The following is a 22792-nucleotide window of genomic DNA, read 5'->3' as shown; positions in this document are numbered from 1 at the left end:
CACCATTCTGTCTTCCAGGTCACTTATCTGTTCTTCTGCCTCAGTTATTCTGCTGTTGATTCCTTCTAATGTAGTTTTCATTTCAGTTATTGTATTGTTCATCTCTGTTTGTTTGTTCTTTAATTCTTCTAGGTCTTTGTTAAACATTTCTTGCATCTTCTCGATCTTTGCCTCCATTCTTATTCCGAGGTCTTGGATCATCTTCACTATCATTATTCTGAATTCTTTTTCTGGAAGGTTGCCTATCTCCACTTCATTTAGTTGTTTTTCTGGGGTTTTATCTTGTTCCTTCATCTGGTATATAGCCCTCTGCCTTCTCATCTTGCCTATGTTTCTGTGAATGTGGTTTTTGTTCCATAGGCTGCAGGTTTGTAGTTTTTCTTGCTTCTGCTGGCTGCCCTCTGGTGTTTGAAGCTATCTAAGAGACTTGATGGGAGGCTCTGGTGGTGGGTAGAGCTGACTGTTGCTGTGGTGGTCAGAGCTCCGTAAAACTTTAATCCACTTGACTGTTGATGGGTGGGGCTGGGTTCCCTCCCTGTTGGTTGTTTTGCCTGAGGCAACCCAACACTGGAGCCTACCTGGGCTCTTTGGTGGGGCTAATGACAGACTCTGGGAGGGCTCACGCCAAGGAGTACTTCCCAGAACTTCTGCTGCCAGTGTCCTTGTCCCCACGGTGAAACAGAGCCACCCCCCACCTCTGCAGGAGACCTTCCAACACTAGCAGGTAGGTCTGGTTCAGTCTCCCCCAGGGTCACTGTTCCTTCCCCTGGGTTCCGATGCGCACACTACTTTGTGTGCGCCCTCCAAGAGTGGGGTCTCTGTTTCCCCCAGTCCTGTCAGAGTCCTGCAATCAATTCCCACTAGGCTTCAAAGTCTGATTCTCTATGAATTCCTCCTCCCGTTGCCAGACCCCCAGGTTGGGAAGCCTGACATGGGGCTCAGAACCGTCACTCCAGTGGGTAGACTTCTGTGGTATAAGTGTTCGCCAGTCTGTGAGTCACCCACCCAGCAGTTATGGGATTTGATTTTACTCTGATTGCGCCCCTCCTACCGTCTCATTGTGGCTTCTCCTTTGTCTTTCGATGTGGGGTATCTTTTTTGGTGAGTTCCATTGTCTTCCTGTCAATGATTGTCCAGCAGCTAGTTGTGATTCTGGTGTTCTTGCAAGAGGGAGTGAGAGCACGTCCTTTTACTCCGCCATCTTGGTTAATCTCCTAGCTAATCCCGAGTTGTGGTGAAGGAAAGCGCAGCGTTTATTGTAGGGCACCAAGCAAGGAATTCAGGAGTGCGAGTGCTCAAAATACCCCAACTCGACTTTCATTTTTAATAAATGGGAGCTCTGCTTTTCTTCTTGGACCAGGTAGTCATGCAAATCCTCTCTTTAGAGGGACAGGATAATAAAGTGTGTTTTCCCTTGTACATGAAGTTTTATAACCTGCTTTTTTTTTTTTTTTACTTGATAATATGTTACAAACATCTTTCTTGATAATGATAGATATACCTATTATTTATGGTGGCATAGAATTTCATTGTATGGGCTGTACCATAATTTACCCAACCAAACTCCTATTACACATTTAGGTTGATTCTGATTTTTACTATTATTGGCAGTGTGCTATAAATGCTGTGTGTTTGTGTAATTTCCCATATGTACAATTATTGGGATTAATTTCTAGATGTAGAATTCACAGGTCAAAGAGACACACAATTTACATTCTTAAATTTTTTTATAAATTATCCTCCAGAAAAGTTTCACCAATTTGTACTCTTAAGTGGAGAAAATGACAACCTACTTTTTCTATCAATTTAACGTTAGTCCTTACTGACAATGTGGATTAGAAATTTTCTTTTTAAAAACATTCTCTTTTGTTTTGCATGCAGAGTTTGGTCTCCTCCCTCTTGAATTGCTAATTTTTTTATGCTCCATTGTTTTTTTTTAAGTCTGCTTGAATTTATAGAGAAAGGCCTGGTTTGTGGTGTTGAAGGAGACTCCATCAACGATTATATGGTCATTACTCACTTCTGCTGTTTGGTGGTCAGTGATTACTCCTTACTCCACTCTCAGCTGCACTGCTCTTCCTTAAAGGGTAGGGATGGATCTGGAAACAAGAAGCATAGGACTAACTTTACCTGCTTCCTCAGGGTAAAATCCATGTTTCCCATCATTCTCACACAGGTACAATTCTAGAGGTGGGGCCAATGCTAAGATAAACAGGAATCTTTTTTTTATTTTGCAGCTGGCAAATAGAGGATTTATTTATTTGCAGCTGGCAAATAGAGGATTCAGGGGCCTTGCTTTCACCTGTGTGTTTCAGAGAATGGTTTTGGAATCAGACAGGCTTAAATTCAAATTTTGTCTGTGCCACTTACTTTCAAATTAGCTTGGACAAGTTATTTATCCGCTCTAAACCTCAGTTTCCTCATCTGTGGAAAGGGGGCTATAACACCTACCTCTCAGGTTGTTAAATGGAATAAATGAGGTAGCATTTATAAAACACCAAGTACAGTATTTAAAATATAGTAGTTGGTCAGCAAAATCGTAGTTACTAGTAGTATCAGTAAATGATGACTAGTAGTAAGTAGAGTAAAGTTTGCAAATAATGAGACTTCATGAAAGTTTTTTGAGCTTTTTGAGAATAAAACATCAGTCTTTGTCTTATGTTTTAAGATATTGCAGCATGATATTTCTGGATAGGTTAATTTTACTGGGAGTATCCTGGTGTTCTTCATGTTCCTTTCTTTGGTTTTTCCTCAGATGTGGAAGAGCTGACACCAGCACTGGATTTACTTTGCTCAGCAATTAGAGAAAATGATTCTGAAACCCAGAGCAAACACTTTTCAGAACAATTGCTTAATCTTACACTGTCTTTCCTTAACAAACAAATAAAGGAGCTTTTTATTCACAATGAAGGTAAGAACAGCAGCAAAGAAGGGGATAATTAGCCCATTCTTATGTCAGGACAGAGATATAAGTAGTCCTATTGCGTGAGAGAGCATAAGCTGGGGAGTACCATTTGCTTAGGTTGGGTAAAGTCAGTGTGTAACTGAGTGAGTGAATTGGGTTTTAATACTGGGAAATTTGGCAGAAAGAACTAATCATTGTGAAGAGGGTGAAAAGGGTTATATTAAAACATGGACGTACTTGTAAATAGGAGAAAGCTCAGAGATTTTTTGTTTGACATGAAAACGCTGAGTTTGAATTTTCCCATTTTGTAAACTTCTTTATAATTATAATAGCTCATGGTCTATTCTGTCTGCGCGCACGCGCACACACACACACACATTTATGTACGTGAAATTGGCACATTGGTGTTTTCCATAGGGCTAGATGAACATCTACAGAAAGGAGTGAACATTTTGACCAGCTACATTAATGAACTTCGAACCTTCATGATAAAGTTTCCTTGGAAGCTAACAGATGCTATAGATGAATATGATGTAAATGAAAATGTCCCCAGAGTAAAGGAGAGCAATATATGGGAGAAACTCAGCCTTGAGGTAAATATGAGTAATTATCACTTCTTTTATTTGCCAGATTTAGAGGATCTGAGAACACGATAGAAGAAACAGAATTTAGAATCTGTACACTTGTGATTCAGAATCTTTGGCAAGGGTTTTAGGTTTTATAGATTTTTGGATCTCTGGGCACAACTTCAAATTTATGTCTACAAGTTTCATTTATTTAATTCAGAACACAGATAGGCTCCCTCTTTATGCCAGATCTGCCCATTTGGATCCGGGGACAAACACCCAACCCCAAACTCATTGTGAACTGTCACTCCTTCAATGTCTAGGGCCTGGCACTTTGGACTTATGCATTCTGCCTGACCCTTGAATAAATCAAATTGCTGCTGTTGATTCTATCTTAGGAAAATTTTATTTTATGACATTATTGCTTAGAAGTATATTTGAGTCCTATCTCAGATTCTAGTTAAGATATTTGGTAAATTAAGTTTCCTGTATTTATCAACTTGCCTTTCTTTTTATAGTGTAAGTTAATACAGCCAAACTCTGATGCTTTTTTCTGACTAGGGACTGGAAGAATTCCTCTAACCTCTTGGAGAGTGTTGGCATTGGAAAGACAAAGGCCAGAATAGCTTAACCCAGAGGATCAGAATTGATAGGGTTTGAAAGTTGATACGGTTGAGATGCTGCCAGGTTCACAAAAGACTGCTCTTCTTGGGGTGGAAGGGTAGGGAAGGACCTGCTGTGACTGCATTTTCTGTCTCTTAATACATTCTCTAGCCAGAAATACTTGATTTTCCTTCCACTCTTTTGGGCGTCTCTCTTCCCGTCTCCTTCGCAGGTTTCATTTCCTGTTTTCCCCTCTTTTAATGTGCTCCATGGCTTCATCTGTGGTCTTCTGCTCGTTTTACTCATAATCATTGATTTCTAATTTTGGGGGAGGTCACAGTCCACTTTGATGAAAGCTGTGGACGCTGTCTCCAAAAACATGCATATGAATGTATGTTCTTTTTAAAACATATATATCTTCCTAAAATATATATATGATTATATCACCCTTGCTTTTAAGATCCTTCAGTGGCTCTGCATAAGTTTCAGGATAAAATCCATCTCACACACACAATGCCCTTTCTGATGGAGCCTTTGCTTTTCTTTCAAGTCTCGCCTGCTACTCTCTTCAGCTTTTTCTCCAGTTATATTAAGTAATTTGGAGTTCTCTGAATGCTTGATACTGTTTCTTGCCTTTATGCCTCTGCATATAATATTCTCTTTTTTGGAACACATGTTCTTTTTTCAATAAACGTATGTAACACATACTTGTCTTTAAAACTTTTACTTCATCAGTCATCTCTACTAGGAAACCTTTTTTTTTTTCATCTGTCTTATTTAGATGTTCCTTTTCTGGACCCTCCTCTCTGGAACCCTGGGATACCTATATCATCACCCTTATCATACAGTACTATAATCAGTGCTTTATTTGCATTTCTTCTACTAGTCTAAAACCTCCTAGAGAGCAGAGTCCATCTTTTGGTCAATTCATGTCCCCTGTGCGAAGCCCCAAATCTAGTAGAAGGTTTTCAGTAAAAGTCCCTTATTGAGGTACTCAGTAAATGTATAAGTCCCATGTTGATAATCATAATAAGGTAATAAAAAGGAACTCAAAAAGCAAATATTTTTCTTCCTTCCATCTTTCCTAGGAAGTTATTGCCAATGCCATTTTAAACAACAAAATACCAGAGGCACAAACCTTCTTCAGGATTAACAGTCATTCTGCTCAAAGACTCGAGGAGTTGATTAGAATAGGCCTAGATTTGGTCTTTGACAATTTGAAAAAGAATAATATAAAGGAAGCCTCTGAGCTTTTGAAGAATATGGTAAGTGGCATAATCTGTTTGATCATAAAGTCTCTAATGTAAGAGAAGTTCTCTTATGTATTTAATATAATTTCTGGTTGATATAAAAATTGACTTGTATTCATAGATGTGTCACGAACTAAGAAATCTGTGTAACTTTTACTAGGAAATTATGACAGTAATACTGGGAAACATTCTTTGGTACTAAGAACTTTCTTGAAGAGATTTTTTGATTGGCATTTCCATCATTTGTTCTCTGTTAGATATGGTACTTTGGTTAGAAGGAGACAGTGTTTCTCATAAAAGGTTTCACACATGTCAGAGCATGCACAGGACCTCATTATTTGTTGGGGGACATTCTTTATTGTTTATGTGACCTCTTATATCTCCATTTGAACTTTCCAGTGGCTTTTACCTTTGCTTTGTGTTCCATGGTTTTACTTCATTTGAGAAGGGAATGTCCTAGAGGTGGGGTTCTTGGACTAAGCTGAGATCTGGGCCTCATCTGCGTGGTTGAGGTCTTGCCCACGGTAACTTTCTGGAAGTTCAGAGGAGTGAAACTATGTAAAGGTTTTTATTTACACAGGCTTTTGTCTTCAAGTGAATCATCATAGCAGATAGCTGTAGTTTTGGTACTATGGTCACCTGACATTACCCTAAATTGTTCTATGTGCTGCCTTTCTTCTGGCAAACAAAGTGCCTTAAGGAGTTTAGGGATAGGCAGTAAATATGCATGATAAATGTAGAAAATGAATGTTTACAAGAGCTGAAAAGTTGTGGAATTCTAACAAGGCATATGTCTATAATAGAGTACTTCTGTATTTAACATATATTTATGTTCAAAATAGCTCCATTACAAAATGTAAGTTTAATTGATTTTCTGTGTTTACTTCAGGGCTTTAACGTAAAAGACCAGTTGCTCAAGATATGTTTCTATACAACTGATAAAAACATACGGGACTTTTTGGTAGGTAAAGGTGAGACTAAGTAGTTTACATTTTCTAGTAAATGTTGGTGAAACTTCAAAACGAATTATTTTAATATTCAACTAATGCCCAGTAAGTAAAAGTATGACAATTCTTTTGTCTTTTTAAATGATCATTTTGCATTTGTGGTAAAGGAAAATTTGTGCAAATACATACATTGCCTCAAAAATTCAAAACACAATTCTTAAATGATATTTAATATCATGACATTTGTTTTGCAAATGTTCTTGATTTTTGTGAGGTCACTGCTTTAATTACTTTTTATTCAAGGTTGAAATTTTAAAAGAAAAAAATTATTTTTCTGAAGAAGAAAAAAGAACTATAGACTTCGTGCATCAAGTTGAGAAGTTTTATTCAGGACATTTCCAAGAAAATATGCAGATCCAGTCTTTTCCCAGGTAGTCTCATTAGCCCCCTTTTTATAACATGGGAAGAATATTGTAGACAAAGCTTAGCTTATAATTGTTAGCATGGACTTCTTATGTGGAACTGAGCTTACATTCCTTATGAAGATAAAACTTTTATCATCTAGAAGGGACTTAGGAATTCCCTGTCATTTCAATATGTGCATAATCAGATATATATTTTTAAAATAATAAATACAAAATTAAGAGTATTGAATTTTGTGTTCCCCAAAAGAGTAGAACTTTCTTGAGCAGAGAAAAAGGAATGATGCTTTTTCCTCCAAAATTAAAAAAATTTCATATCACTCTTTTAGGTATTCGATAAAGGAACAAGATTTTTTCAAGCACAAGTCTGTTTTGGACTCATTCCTGAAATATGATCATAAAGATACAGATAAACTTAACAAGCAAGATCACAGACTTGTGTTAACTTGGGCTCAGTGGTGGAATCAACTAACACAAGAATCCATCCTTCTCCCCAGGATAAGTCCAGAAGGCAAGTGTGAAAGAGCCTAAAATCTGAACATAGTGAATGAGGATTAAATTAGGCATTGGTATTTGAATATTTTGGTGTGTCCTCATTTTAGAATTCCTTTTGGGGAAAAAATATATTCAGTTACTTTAAAATGTAAGTCATTACATTGAGCCCTTTTTCTTATCTTGAGGTTTTTGTAAGGGATTTATAATGTGATAGTGAAAGAGAAAAGTCACGTGGTTCAGTGAATTGAGATTTCAAGGCTAAGAGTTCTCTTCCCAGCCTCAGAGTGACATTCTTTGTTTTTCCAAATAGTCTTTGGTTTCTTCTTATTTAAACTGAGGATCTGTATCATACCAGGGCTCTGGGGAATATGTAACACTGGCAAACAGTGGTAATTCATAGGGTGTCAAATTCGTGTTTATTATTACAGCCAGAGTTTTTATTTATATTAAGGAAAAGAAAAGGGAAAAAGAGGGCTGAAAAGGTAAATGAAACACACAGATAATTCCCAAGTTTCATTTAACCACTGTAGTAATGAGAAGAAACATTTAGCTCTTCCTCCAGCTGATATATCGATTATAAAATGAACACCACCACAAAAGAGGAAAACAGTAAAAGAAGCAGAGGGCCTGAATAATTCATCTGTTATATAAATATTTGTCCAGATCATCATATTTACTCAATTAGTGTTGAGTTTTGTGTCAGTAATCATCATTCATTGCTATTCTAAAATGTATTTTGTTCTTAATGTAGAATACAAATCATATTCTCCCGAAGCCCTCTGGAGATACCTCACAGCTCGCCATGATTGGTTCAGCATTATCTTGTGGATTGGAGAATTTCAGACCCGAAATAGTTATGCCTCACCTCAGCAGAACAAATGGCCCCCTCTGACTGTTGACGTTGTTGATCAGAATACTCGCTGCAACAACTACATGAGGAATGAAATTTTAGATACGCTGGCCAGGTACTGTAAACTGTGGGGATGTGTAAAAGGAAGAACAATAAAATACAGTGGTGCAACTTTTCCTTTGAAATGCCATAAATCCAATGCAACATTGTTTCATAATATTGATATTTTAAAATTGAAAGGGCATTATTGTATATTGAGGTTTTAAAATCACATGCATTTAACATTAGGTAGTGAATAGGCCCTCAAATTCTAGATGAAGGTTCTTCCCAAAACACTGTATATGCTTTGGTGTAGAAATGGTAAGCTATCCATGGGGCTACAAGGACCAAGTGACAAGAGCTGAGATGAGGATACCTTAGTATCCTATAATGTTTCCCACTATTCTCAGTACTATCACTGCACCCGTACGCCATGTATGGCCTTTAACTAAAGAGGGCTGCTCAATTAAGAAAACAGTGAGGGGAAGTATCTCTTGAAGTGATAACTGAAGACTTTAAACTTTTAATTCATTTCTAAAAATAATTGTTAGCTTGAACCATGTGAACTTGCCGTTTGTAGAGGTCAAAAATGGTTGAATATCAGCAATTTCATAGAGCTCAACCTATCTCCCTAAGCTGTCAAAATAATATGAGACTTAACATATTTGTTAATTTTTAAGTTTCTTAAAATTATTTCCCATGTATTCTTTTATATTTATACTTACTGGGGAAGTATAGCTGTACTGTCCTACCCAACTTAAAGATGTGGAGAGGGAGATCTAAAGAAGTTAAGAGCTTTGCCTAACCCAGTTACTTACAGGCTTCAATCATTTTACTCCTGACTTTCTAGTCACTGTTCTTTTCATTGCACTTAAATCCTTTTCTTCTTGTTTGCTAAAAGTAGACTTTTGTATAACTTGTATGCTTATCAAATATTTTGCTTAATACTTGATTGTTTAGAAAGATAATATATGTGTTTTAACATGAATTATGACAATAACGAATTAGTGAGATCTACTATATTAACAGATTAAAGGGAAAAAATCATACCACCCTGATAGATACAGAAAAGCATTTGATAAAATTCAACATCTATTTATAATAAAACCTATTAGCAAACTAAGAATAGCTGCAAACTTCCTTAACTTTAAAGAGGTGTTAAAAAAGAAATCTTCTAGCTAATATTATACTTAATGGTGAAACATCACAAGCATTCTCTTTAGATATGGAACAAGACAAGCCTGCTATCAATTCTTCCCAAGTTGATCTTTAGATATAGTGCAATCTCAATAAAAATCCCAGCAATGGATTTGACAAGCTGATTATAAATATTTATATGTAAATTCAGAGGGTCAAGAACAACCCTGAAAAAGAAGAACCTGCCCTACCAGATATTAAAACTTACTCTAAAGCTATAGCAATTAAGACAGAATAGTGAGCATAGAAACAGACTTTTTTTTTTTTTTTTAATTATTTTTATTTATTTATTTTTGGCTGCATTGGGTCTTCATAGCTGCGCACCGGCTTTCTCTAGTTGTGGTGAGCAGGGGCTACTCTTCGTTGCGGTGTGCGGGCTTCTCATTGCGGTGGCTTCTTTTGTTGCGGAGCACAGGCTCTAGGCGTGCGAGCTTCCGTAGTTGTGGCATGTGGGCTCAGTAGTTGTGGTGCACGGGCTTAGTTGCTCCGTGGCATGTGGGATCTTCCCAGACCAGGGATCGAACCCATGTCCCCTGCATTGGCAGGCGGATTCTTAACCACTGTGCCACCGGGGAAGCCCTGAAACAGACTTACATATGTATGCTCACCTTATATATGACAGAGGTGCCACTGCAGAACAGTCTTTTTGGAGGAAACAATAGTCTTTTCAACAAATGGGGTTGGGATAACTAGATAGCTATATGGGGGAAATGAAATTGGACTCTCTGCCTTATATCATGCATGAAATCAATTCCAGGTAGATTTTAAAACCTAAATGTAAAATGTAAAAATTATAATGCTTTTAAAAAGAAGGTAGGGAAGAATATCTTCATGACCTTGGGAGTAGGGTGTGCTTTCCAAAAGGCCTGATGGGGCAAAGGAAGACAACAGTTACTGAGACCAAGGGAGCTGCCTGGCAGGAGTTGTGTCTCTTAGTGGAGAATGTCAGCCAACCTGCTCTCACCTCACACAGAGAGTGCCAAGGTATCCCCATCCTCCCTTTTTCTCTAATTCTTATCTCCCGATGGGAGTCTCCCATAGGAGACGAAACCAAAACAGAAACCTGAGGGCACAGGAGTCTTCTAGAGCAACCCATACAGGTGAGCCTCCAGGGACTCAGAGCAGGAGAGTAGAGCTTGGATCTGGAGGGGAAAGATACCAGCACACATAGACATTTCACAAAAGAGGAAGCACAAATGGCCAATAAACATATGAGGAGATGTTCTTCCTCATTTGTAATCATGGAAATGGAAATTTATTTTACCAAAAATCTAGGAACAATGACCATCAAAGTTAGAGCAGATAAGTAAAATGTAGTATAATCGTACAGTGGAACACTATATAACAATGAAAACTAAAAAACTATAGCCATAGGTATCAACATGGATAAATTACACAATGGTGAGTAGAAGAAACAAGACAACAATATATCTAGGACGTTCCCTTCTTATATAAAGTTTGAAATAGGCAAAACCAAACCTTATATTATTTGGGGTTACACACATGGGTGGTAAAACTATATGGGTGAATAAAAGTAAGGGAATAGTTATCATGAAAGTCAGGATAGTGGTTACCTCTGAGGGCAAAGCACATGTAAAGGGGGAGGAATACACACAGGACTTCTAGGTACAATGTTCTGTAATCTGGGTGGTGGCTATGCAGTGTTTCTCTAAACTCCACGTAATATGTTCTCTATACTCCTTTAATGGTATGTGTGATGTATTTATCAGTAAACTTATAAAAAATATTTAAATGCAAATTTCTGTTCTTTAATTGTTGGTCTATTTAAATTATTCTGCTTTAATTTCTTAATGATTTTGTTTGGATATTTTGGTGAATTCCTCAGTGTGTAAAGCATCTAGCTTCAAGAGTTAACCACTGTTGCCACACTGGGTTGTACAGTTTCAGTAAAAACAAAGTAATGGAGGTAGCTTAGTTTAGGTTTTTGAAATATTTAATATAACTCGAGACTGTCATTACTACCTTAAAATACTGCAGTGGTGCAGAAACCTTTATTGGAAGCTAGCAAAATATGTGTGTCAGAACATATTTATGGGGTAAGAATTGTTAAGTATTAATTTGTAAATACTTACTTTTAACTAGTTGAGACTACTTAACAATGGAAATGATTTGGTCTGCTCTGAATAAAGCAACTTTTTAACTTGCCGTCTTTTATTTAAACCTGCCCAATAGGAATGGAATTTTTATTACATCTGAACTAGAAGACTTTGAACTCTTTCTCAAAAGACTGAACCGTATTGGGGGCGTGATGCAAGATACCCTCCCTGTTCAAAACTATAGGTCCAAAGATGGTTGGGATTTCCATTCTCACTTCATTCTCTATTGTTTGGAACACAGTCTGCAGTATCTTCTTTATGTCTTTCTTGACTATTACAAGTGAGTACTAAGAATTAACTTGTCCTTGAGCAGGCCTTCACGTTCCCTCTTTCCATACTACTTCTGAATGTGACTTTTAGGAAAATGTTAAGCATTGTCGTGAGGAATACTGATCTATTTGAAGTAGTGCCTCCCACTCTAACATTTGGTACATCTCTTAGTTCAATACTGCATTCAACTAAATGCTTATTATATGTTTTTTGGTGATGTTAATTCTGTAACATCTCTGTTAACCTTTTAAATAACTAGAAATTAGAAAGAAATGCTTTACAAGTTTAAAAGAGGGAGGATTCTAAAGGTTAACTTGGACTTCTTTGACATTTTCATTACCAAGCAAATGTTAAAAACTTTAAATTCATTGCCACTGCAAGGTATCTTAGAAATGCTCTAAAGTTTATAGTTAGATAGACATCAATATATATTGATGTCTAAGGTCAACCTGCACAATCGTATCTGTGGCCAATGTTAATTGCTATTGGGTCAGTAATAATAAAAATAGTAGTAGTCTCTAACATATGAGTGCTTACAGTGTTCTTGACACTAGCCTTAGTACTTTACATGCATTATCTCTTTTAATCTTCAGAAAACCCTGTGAGGTGGTTACTTACACCTCCATTTCACAGATGAGGAAACTGAAGCTTTGAAAGAGACTAAGTGCCCTATTTAAGGCGTGCAGCTAGTAATTGATAAAGCTAGATTTAATTATACTTATGTTTGATTCCAGAACCCACATTCATGTGCTAATGAGAACATTTTTATTTTATTTTGTGTAGTGAAGACTAGGAAGTCAAGCAAAGGGTGTATTTCTTGTTCATATCGTTAAGACTTACTTGAACACAGAAATGTTTTCCTCAAAGCTACTGGCAAGTGGAAGTTTAAAAGCTGTATTTTTAGAGGACCTGTTATGAGCCTTAACTGCTTAGTCCCAGCTTCTCTTGTAGTTATGTAAAGGTTTTCAAAAACCTCTTAAGTTTGAAAAAGCTAAAGAGCTTTTGTTGTTAAAAAAAAAAAACAAAAAACAATACAACGTATCTTCAAGTGCAAAGGATATCTGGTAATCTTATACAGAGTTGGTAAAATTTCATCATGGTAGGAAATACATTTTAAGTGATATTATCCCTGTCTCTAAAGTTCTCTATTTCCAGATCATAAGGCATATGTAAAACACAACACAAGACTGGGATTATATTGTGTTATATTTACTTTTTAATTACAAAGTTCTTTTTTTTTTAATGCTAGTTATCACCTGAGCAAACATGGTTGTAATTGTCTGTCTTATCCTCTGTGTTAATCAGATAGTTTTTTTGTTTGTTTGTTTTATATACAGACTTAGTCCTCCAAATTGTCCCTTTTTGGAAAAAAAAGAATTACATGAAGCTCACCCTTGGTTTGAATTTTTAGTTCAGTGTCGACAAGTTTCCAGTAATTTAACAGGTATGGGTGTATTGTATTAAGTAACAAAACTTGCTTTGGATAAATAACTGGTCTGTTGAATGGAATTTAAATTGCGAACTCTTTGAATAAACTGTCTAGCTGTAGACAAATATTTGACCATAATCTAGACTCAAGCTTTATTTAAAAAGCAAAAGACCAAAAATGTTAGCCTCTTGACAGTGAAGAAAACCAGACTCGGAGCAGATAGCATGTGTGGTTATGCTGGTCATCTCTTATCCTACCAGTTCATCACAGGTTCCTGCTGTTTGGTAGACTGACAGCCTGTTTCCATGAGGAGGTGGTCTGTCTTCCAAATGGCTGCCCTGAATCTTTTAGTAAGGAACTCCAATTGGAGTGAAAAGAAATCCATAGTATATGTGGGATTGTTGTGTCTTCTCTAGTGGAGCCAGTGATGGAGAGCCTTGCTCTGGTTATAATCAGGTAGAAAAACCCTATGACCCCTGAGGGCTTAGTGGGTGTTATTCTAGAGGGTCAGGAAAGGGGACAGGCCAAGCCGCAACATAGGCAAGGAATGTCAACAGCCAATCTTTCACTTTTATGTAATGCCCGGTTTCTTTCCTAATGAATAATTTTTTTCATAATGTGGGTTGAGGTTTTTTTGGTTTTGTTTTATTTTTCTGGTGATCATAAAGTAACATGTTTCATTGTTAAAAAATAATAATAATAAAAAAGGAAGCCACAGACAACTATCAAGATAACACCTCAATAGGTAGATAGCCTAAGTGAACAGGAAGATAACTATCCATAGGGAACTCTTGATATATTTTAATATATTTTGTTCTGGTTATTTTCTCTATACTTTTTTTAAACCTAGTCAGTATTGTATTTCATTCATCCAACAAATATTTATTTATCCCCTACCTTGTGACAGTCTGTAAGTGCTAGGGATATAACCAGAAACATCTATGTATTTGTATATTGTGTTTTTTCATATAGTAATTATAACATAAGAATTTTCCTATGTTCTTAGAGACAGTGACCATTTTATGTCTACATAATATTTCATTGTATAGAAATAGTCTTATTTAATTTACTATCCTCTCATTTTTTGACATTAAGGCTGTTTTCAATTTTTCCTATTATAAATAATAATCGAGTATATTTGAACTTAAAATTTTTGTGCTTGTTTCAGATTATTTCCTTAGTACAGATGGGTTCCTGGATATAAAATTCCTGGGTCTGGGGTTATATGCATTTTGAAGGTTCTTGATATAAGGCTAGATTGCTTTCCAGGAGGGTTATACCATTCTTTTCTGTAAGTCCCAGCTTCTATGCACGCTGACCAGCTCTGTGCTTGAGGATGAATATTTTCAAAAATCATTGCTGATTTGATAGGTGATGTATGGCATCTAATTACTATTTTAATTTGCATTTCTTTATTGCTAATGAATTATATAATTTTATGTGTCAGACATTTATATTTCCTTGTTTGTAAAATGATTATTTCTTTTGTCCATTTATCTGTTACAGTCAGTATTTTGGGCTTTTGTATTGATATGAGCTCTTTGTTGAAGGCATTAATTGTTAGGTTGTCATCTTGTTGATTTTTTCCCTTGTTCATTACTACCTTTCAATTTTCTTTGTTTGAATGGAAGTTTTTATTTTTATGTGGACAAATCTTTCTTTTTTTCCCTTTGTGACGTTTTCCCATTGCTCTTAAACTTAGAAAATCCTTCTTACTGTGGATAGAGTTAAAAATTAATTTTCTTTCTCAGAATTATGTAATCCTTAGTTTAGTATTTCTCTCTCTCAAGGAGAAAAATGTACTCTCTTATTTTTCAGATCCCAAACTGATCTTCCAGGCTAGCCTTGCAAATGCTCAGATACTTATTCCCAGCAACCAGGCCAGTGTAAGCAGTATGCTATTGGAAGGACATACTCTCCTGGCCCTTGCTACCACAATGTATGCCCCTGGGGGCGTCAGCCAGGTATGGATAGCACTTCTACCTGTTATGGCAAAATAGGACTGATTTTAAATTTAGCAGAAATATCGGTGGATTTTCTAGATCTCAGTTGATATTAAAATATGACCACTTACAAGTATTTCATTAGATTAAAGAGCATAAAACCAGGGTGAATTTTTAAACTTTATATCATATCCTCTCAAGTTGAAAGGAGACTGCTATAGTCAGCCCTCCATATTCGGGGGTTCTGCATCCACAGATATGGAAGGCTGACTGTACTACAGTATTTATATGAGGGACTTGAACATCCTCGGATTTTGGCATCTTTGGGGATCTTGGAACCAATCCCCTGTGGATACCAAGGGGCGACTGAATGTTGTATAGCGATTTTTTTCCCGTTTATTTGTTCTCTAATACTCCAGGTTTGTTTTCAGGATAGAATCAAGATCTAATTGCTCCTTGGAGTAAGTATACTTTAAACCTGTGACTTGGGAATTATTCTCTGTTATTTGACCTCTTTGAGAGTTAAAAAGGAAATCATAATTTTTAGCTACCCTTAAAAACTCTTTTGAGGAATCCAGTGAAAAGTTGCCCATCTCTGCTTTTTTGAAAGTATAGTGTGGCTGATTAGAGGGAACTTAAGAATGCTGTTAAACATCTAATCTGCAAAAATTTGTTACTGATGCTAGCTTAATTTAATACCACCTCTTTTAGATTGTTTCAGTATACCTTAACTTCATGGTTATTTATTCTTCTGTTTTTGATCACCTGTCAGAAATCAGTCAGAATAACTTGAGACCTGAGAGGAAAGGACCTAAGAGTCATCTAGTCTAATAGGTTTTTTTCTTGTAAAATATTTACTATTTAATATCTAAAATTTTAAAATATTGTAGTAGCAGAGCCTTTTTTCAAACAGCTTTTCCTTATGCAGTTTGAAAACCACTGATCTAGCTGAACTTTCTAATTCTGTAGATGAGGAAACTGAAGCCTGCCTGATATTAAATATCTAGCCCAAGGTCATACAGCTTGTTTGTCTTAGAACCAGAACTAGACTGTTGGCTACTGACCCCTTGTCCAGTGCTGTTTTCACTACCACCTATTATATCAAGCTAATCTTGTTTCACAGGCTACTTATGAAAAAAGGACTTAGGGCTTCCCTGGTGGCGCAGTGGTTGAGAATCTGCCTGCCAATGCAGGGGACACGGGTTCGAGCCCTGATCTGGGAAGATCCCACATGCCACGGAGCAACTAGGCCCGTGAGCCACAATTACTGAGCCTGCGCGTCTGGAGCCTGTGCTCCGCAACAAGGGAGGCCACAATAATGAGAGGCCCGCGCACCGCAATGAAGAGTGGCCCCCACTTGCCGCAACTAGAGAAAGCCCTCGCACAGAAACGGAGACCCAACACAGCCATAAATAAATTAAAAAAAAAAAACAAAAACAAAAAACAACAACTGACTCAGTAGAGTCTTTGTAAATTTAACATAAAAAAAAAAAAGAAAAAAGGACTTAAATTTGGAGAAGAGAAAAACATTATTCTATACCATGTTATCTTTTTATTTAGGTTGTTCAGAATGAAGAAAATGAGAACTGTGTGAAGAAAGTAGATCCCCAGCTACTGAAGATGGCATTAACTCCTTACCCCAAGCTTAAAACTGCTCTCTTCCCACAGTACACTGCCCCTAGTGTCCTGCCACCAGATATTACACTCTACCACCTGATTCAGGTACAGTATTTAGGAGTATCAGTCAGCGTTCAGCCAGGAAAACAGGAACCACTGTGGGTCTTCCAAATGGAAGCCATTTAATATAAGGAATTACTTACACAGAATGATAGCAAAATGGAGAAACCAAACGTGTGATGATGAGACAACCCAAAAATTAACAAAGAAGGAAGCAGTCAACACCCCCTAAGGCTGCAAGAAAGTGGTGGTGTCTGAACCCAACAGCTGGAGCCTCTCTGGGAGCTAAACTCACAACCGGGCTACCTACTGGGAGCTGGGACGAGAGGGTAGGGCTGGAACCGTGCAGGAGATGCCCTAGAAAACAAAGAAGGGGAAAATATCTTGGTTTCTCCCCTCTTCCCACCTTTAATCTCCCATGTTGTCTCTCATGGCTAAACCTGTCTGGTAGCCAGAGGGCAAGTGAGTTTGGGAAATGCAGTTCTCTGCAATTCAGGGCAGAACGTGGGAAAGGTAGAAATGGATCTGAGAGCAGACAGATAGTTGGCCAGCATACTTGTCTGCTACTTTCGTTGAAAGCTGCTTCATTCTACCACGGATAATTTCTGTCTCTTCTCAGTGAATAGGGCTGTTTGTTTATTTAAGTCACCTTTAGGACAAAGACCTCTTTAAGAATGTGAGAGATTTCCCTGGTGGTCCAGTGGTTAAGAATCTGCCTTCCAATGCAGGAGATACGGGTTTGATCCCTGGTCAGGGAACTAAGATTCCCACGTGCCGCACGGTCAGCTAAGCCCATGTGACGCAACTACAGAGCCCGTGCGCCTCAAGTAGAGAGAAGCCCACGTGCCACAACTAGAGAGCCCATGTGCCGCAACCAAGACCTGATGCAGCCAAAAACAATAAATTTTTAAAAAAAAATGTTAGAGAGCTGTGAACTCTCTACCCAGAAAAGTTGCACATAATTTTGCTTATATTTCAGAGGAATTCACAGATTCCCTGAAACCTATCCAGGGATCCTCAATTAAGGACACCTTCTTTTGCTCATTTCTCATTTCAAAAGGCTTTTGCTTTTTTTCCTGGGTACAAATATTCCTATAGTGTCTTCAGTTCAATCTAAACTCTATAATCCTATAAAGGTACAAAACCTCTCTTACTCTAATGTGAAAACTTTTTAGGGTACAGACTGGTGCTACTTAAAAATGTGGTCCCCAGGCAGGTGCCAGTCCGTGAACTGCTTGTTGCTGGTATGTGTCAGCAGAGTTGGGTTTTTTGGTTTTGTTTTGTTTTGTTTTGTTTTGTTTTTATGTAGCAAGACTTTCTCAAAGAAGGAAGCAGTAAGCTAGATTTATATTTATCACAAGCTTCTTATCTCATTGCAGACCAGCACTTTGAGTAACATTGGTATATAAACTAGATATAAGTAGATTATATAAAAACATAGTTTTACTACCTAAAGTGGATTCAATCAGCCTAAAACATAAGCGGTTTCAGGTTGTTCTTTGTTCTGTTTTCAGGTTGACTGATGCAATTTTTTAGTCCTGTTATTTTAGGCAAAGTATTCCTTCCTTAATAGACCACAAGAGTCTCCCTTAATTTAAAATTAAAGCTGCTTTGGAATTCCATGGCTGTCCAGTGGTTAGGACTTGGCACTTTCACTGCCATGGCCCAGGTTCAATCCCTGGTCTGGGAACTAAGAATAAATAAGTAAATACATACATACATGCATACATAAATACATAAATAAAATTAAAGCTGCTCTTTTCTTAGCCATCCAGATCTTGGCCTAAGAGTTCTGTCATCTCCTATATCCCTCCCACCATCTACTTACTGTCTTTGCTAAACCTTTGGCCTACAGATTTCAAAACAGCCAGCGCTCCTTGCTCTCAAACCTTTTCTGACTGTCCTGATCTTAGTCGGCTGTTTTTTCTTTGCTGTTGTTATTGATGGTTTGGTCATCACATTCCTTTAACCCTTGATCTAGTTGTCTCACTCTTTCCTGACCTGCCTCAGCACACCTTGTTGTATTTACGTGGTAACATTTTCTTGCCTCTTAGTCCTCTTGCCTTTTGATTCCAAAGGACTTCTAAAGCCCATTTTTACATTATAATTGATGCTGGTTCTACCAAAAGAGAGTATATTTTGCAGACACAGTTTGAAGTGCGGAGAGTCTTTAAAAGGAACATAGCCAGTTCTATTTTTATTAAAGTAGAAAAATGTCTCATATGCTCTGTGTTCAAAGAATTTATGTCTAGAAAGATAAAAGTTTTTAATTGCCCTGAAGAAGGGAAGCAGACTGCCTGTGAAGCTCTTTCATATGGTTTTGTTTACTTCGCTTTAGAATCAATTAACTTTTAACTCTGATTTGACTTTTCCCCTTTTTCAGTCATTATTGCCCTTTGATCCTAGCAGATTGTTTGGCTGGCAGTCTGCCAACACACTGACTATAGGAGGTAAGTCATTATGGATTCTTCTTGCTTTAGAAGCATTTCAGCAGTGTTGACAGAAGTTCATTTATGTAAAGCCAACCTAGTTTCCCCCCTGCTTTCTATTTTAAAAATAAAGGCACATTCCACTGGAAAACATTTTCTTTTTTTTTAATTGAAGTATCGTTGATTTATAGTATTGTGTTAGTTTCAGGTGTACAGCACAGTGATTCAGTTGTATATATATTCTTTCTCTGATTCTTTTCCCTTATAGGTTATTACAAAATATTGAATATAGTGCCCTGTGCTATACAGTAGGTCATTGTTGGTTATCCGTTTTATATATAATAGTATGTATATGTTAATCCCAACCTCCTAACTTATCCTTCCCCACCCTTTCCCCTTTGATAACCATGTTTGTCTTCTGTGTCTGTGAGTCTCTTTCTGTTCTGTAAATAAGTTCATTTGTATCATTTATTTAGATTCCACATATAAGCTATATCATATGATATTTGTCTTTGACTTATTTCACTTAGTATGATAATCTCTAGGTCCATCCCTGTTGCTGCAGATGGCATTATTTCTTTTTTATGGCTCAGTATAATTATATATATATATATATATATATATATATATATATCTCTATCTATCTATCTCACATCTTCTTTATTCATTTATCTGCTGATGGACATCTAGGTTGCTTCTATGTCTTGGCTATTGTAAATAGTGCTGCAGTGAACTTTGGGGTGCTTGTATCTTTTCTGATTATAGTTTTCTCTGGATATATGCCCAGGAGTGGGATTGCTGGATCTTTTTTTTTTTTTCCCACTTATATTTATCCTTTATTCTCATAAATAATATCAAGACACTCTCTATGTTGAATCAGCTATGGAGGATATAAAAAAAAAAACACACAAAGCTCTCACTGGATATATGATGCCCTTCCTTAGGTTGGCTTTTACATTCTGAAACATATATAGAAGAGTGTATATAATGTAAATGTATGGTAAAAATAATAAAATGAACAGCAATGTACCCTCCACCCGGCCTTTTTTTTTTTTTTTTTTAATTTGTGGTATAGTTGATTTACAATGTTGTGTTAGTTTCGGGTGTACAGCAAAGTAAATCTTTTATACATATATCCACTCTTTCTTAGATTCTTTTCCCATATAGGCCATTACAGAGTATTGAGTGGAGTTCCCTGTGCTATACAGTAGGTCCTTCTTAGTTATCTGTTTTATATATAGTAGTGTGTATATGTCAATCCCAATCTTCCAGTTTATCCCTCCCCACCCTCCCCTGCCAATTACCCCCTGGTAACCATAAGTTTGTTTTCTACATCTGTAACTCGGTTTCTGTTTTGTAGATAAGTTCATTTATGCCCTTTTTTTAAGATTCCACATATAAGCAATATCATATGATATTCGTTTTTCTCTGTCTGACTTATTTCACTCAGTATGACAATCTCTGGGTCCATCCATGTTGCTGCAAATGGCATTATTTCATTCTTTTTTATGGCTGAGTAATATTCCATTATATATATATGTACCACATCTTCTTTATCCAATCCTCTGTTGATGGACATTTAGGTTGCTTCCATGTCCTGGCTATTGTAAATAGTGCTGCAGTGACCATTGGGGTGCATGTATCGTTTCGAATTATGGCTTTCTCTGGATATATGCCCAGGAGTGGGATTGCTGGATCATATAGTAGCTCTACTTTTAGTTTTTTAAGGAACCTCCATACTGTTTTCCATAGTGGCTGTACCAATTTACATTCTCCCCAACAGTGTAGAAGGGTTCCTTTTTCTCCACACCCTCTCCAGCATTTATTATTTTTAGACTTTTTATGATGGCCATTCTGACCATAGTAAGGTGATACCTCATGGTAGTTTTGATGGAAAACATTTTCTAGGAAGCTGAATTGAAAACATACTGTGAGTTAAAAGTCATTGTATGAGGTCACTAGTGCTTTACTTGCTGGGGAATGTAATATAGACCTGCTTAAATTTCTCCCTTTCCAAAAATCCTTGTTCACTTGCACTATAGTATTATAAAGGTTAAGAGCATAGGTATTGGCATTAGACAAATCCTGGCTCTACCATGTAATAGCTGTATGACCTTGGGCAACTGATTTAACTTCTCTTCAGTTTTCTATAAAATAAGGTAAGTGACAGTGTCCACCTCACATGTTACATGAGAATGAAAGGAGACAAGGCATCTAAAAAGCTCTTGCAGTTCCTGACACGTGGTAAGCACCAGATGCACACACACTGCCATCCTCTCTAGACCATAAAACTTCCCCGGATTTTTTTTTGTGCTGTTCTTAAACTCTGCTTTTTCTATTTTCTTTTTACTTATTCATTTTGAATTAGCCTTTAATATCATATTACCTGTGGTGCCTCTGCCTATATTACTCTAAAGGAGGCTTCAAATTAGTACTTTTCACATAATATATACCCTGTAAATATTTATTGACTTATGTAAAAGTGCATTTTCTAGTGTGTCACTTTTATAAGTTCAAATTTCAATATATTGAATTTACCTAGTGCCTAGTGCAGTGCCGGGCCTATAATAGATATTCAATCGATATTTGTTCAGTGCAGGATAAAGTAGTGCTTATTGCATTTTCAAGTGAAAATACTCATTCTAATCTCAGTGAGGTTACTGGAGAGTAGACAGAATCCCCTGTACTGTTCTAATGGCTCCAACTCCATCAGTTAGCCAGAGTCCTGAGACCCTGGTGGAGATGGAGCTCTCTGCTGGGTACACAGAGGAAGTTGAAGGCATGTTCCCTGCCTGATTTTTAGAAGTTTAAAACATATTTGAGGAAATAAAGCACAAATTAAATGAAACAATTATCATGAAGACATAATACGGATTTTTAAAATTGGAGAGTTGTATTTAATTAGAATGTTGACTTCTTTTATCATATGGTTTTACCACTGAAAGTGGCCACAAGGCACCTGCGTGGTGATTTGGCTTCTGCAGCAGGCCAGAGAAAAATTTCTCTTCAGGTAGAATTTTCTCTTATACAAAATCTCCATACTAGCCACCAAACCACTAATCAGGGTCTTATTTGAATAAAAACTCAAGTTTGTTTGTTCAGCTTTATATGAATTCAGCAAATATTGAATGAATGAATGGTTTTATATGTAATTGTAAGTTACCAGAGTCACTCTGATCTTACAAAGAATACAGATAAGGCGTGTGACAGTTTTTTAATCTCGAAGGAGGTATACTTTTAAGTAATAGCTTTGTAAGACGACAGACTCCTCTAAAGTCTTCAAGTCCTGTTTTTTTTAATAAGAGCTAAGTTACAATATAAAACGTCCTTGGAATTCCATGGGAGGGATACAACTTTATTTCAGAAATAAGCTTTGAACTTTGGAAATAAGAGCAGATACACTGTTAACAGTTCAAAATGTTGTTTTGTCTCATTTTTTTAATAGGTAGTAAGTGGTTAAAAAGCAGTTAACTGTTCCTATCAAGCCCTAACTTTATTTCATACCAACTTTTTACATCCAAATATCTTTTGACTTCGTATTTTTCTAAAAAGACAAAAAAAATTTTTTTCTGCTTTTTTCGTGGGCACAGAGGAACTTTGAACTACTCTGCTGGTCTTGGAAAGATGGTATCATGATGTAGATAATAAGGTGC

General features: G+C 36.8%; 1 protein-coding gene across 3 annotated transcripts in view; it reads left to right on the top strand.

The window, feature by feature from the left end:
• Positions 1-22792, top strand: part of SPG11 (SPG11 vesicle trafficking associated, spatacsin) — an 88689-nt gene that overhangs the window by 27560 nt on the left and 38337 nt on the right. For all 3 annotated transcript variants that reach the window (XR_014243525.1, XM_082388679.1, XM_082388678.1), the window contains exons 9-20: positions 2756-2911; positions 3323-3498; positions 5163-5339; positions 6214-6285; positions 6575-6702; positions 7023-7204; positions 7940-8153; positions 11468-11671; positions 12999-13105; positions 14909-15054; positions 16594-16755; positions 19094-19160. Coding sequence is in view for 2 of the 3 variants with exons in the window: in XM_082388679.1 (XP_082244805.1) it covers positions 2756-2911; positions 3323-3498; positions 5163-5339; positions 6214-6285; positions 6575-6702; positions 7023-7204; positions 7940-8153; positions 11468-11671; positions 12999-13105; positions 14909-15054; positions 16594-16755; positions 19094-19160 (1791 nt within the window). In the remaining variant the exon portion in view is untranslated. The remainder of the gene's footprint in view (positions 1-2755; positions 2912-3322; positions 3499-5162; positions 5340-6213; positions 6286-6574; positions 6703-7022; positions 7205-7939; positions 8154-11467; positions 11672-12998; positions 13106-14908; positions 15055-16593; positions 16756-19093; positions 19161-22792) is intronic.

Source organism: Balaenoptera borealis (assembly GCF_965194805.1).
Source record: "Balaenoptera borealis genome assembly, chromosome: 3".
NCBI lineage: Eukaryota > Metazoa > Chordata > Mammalia > Artiodactyla > Balaenopteridae > Balaenoptera > Balaenoptera borealis.
Note: the sequence above shows the minus strand (reverse complement) of the source record. Positions and strands in the feature narration are given on the sequence as shown.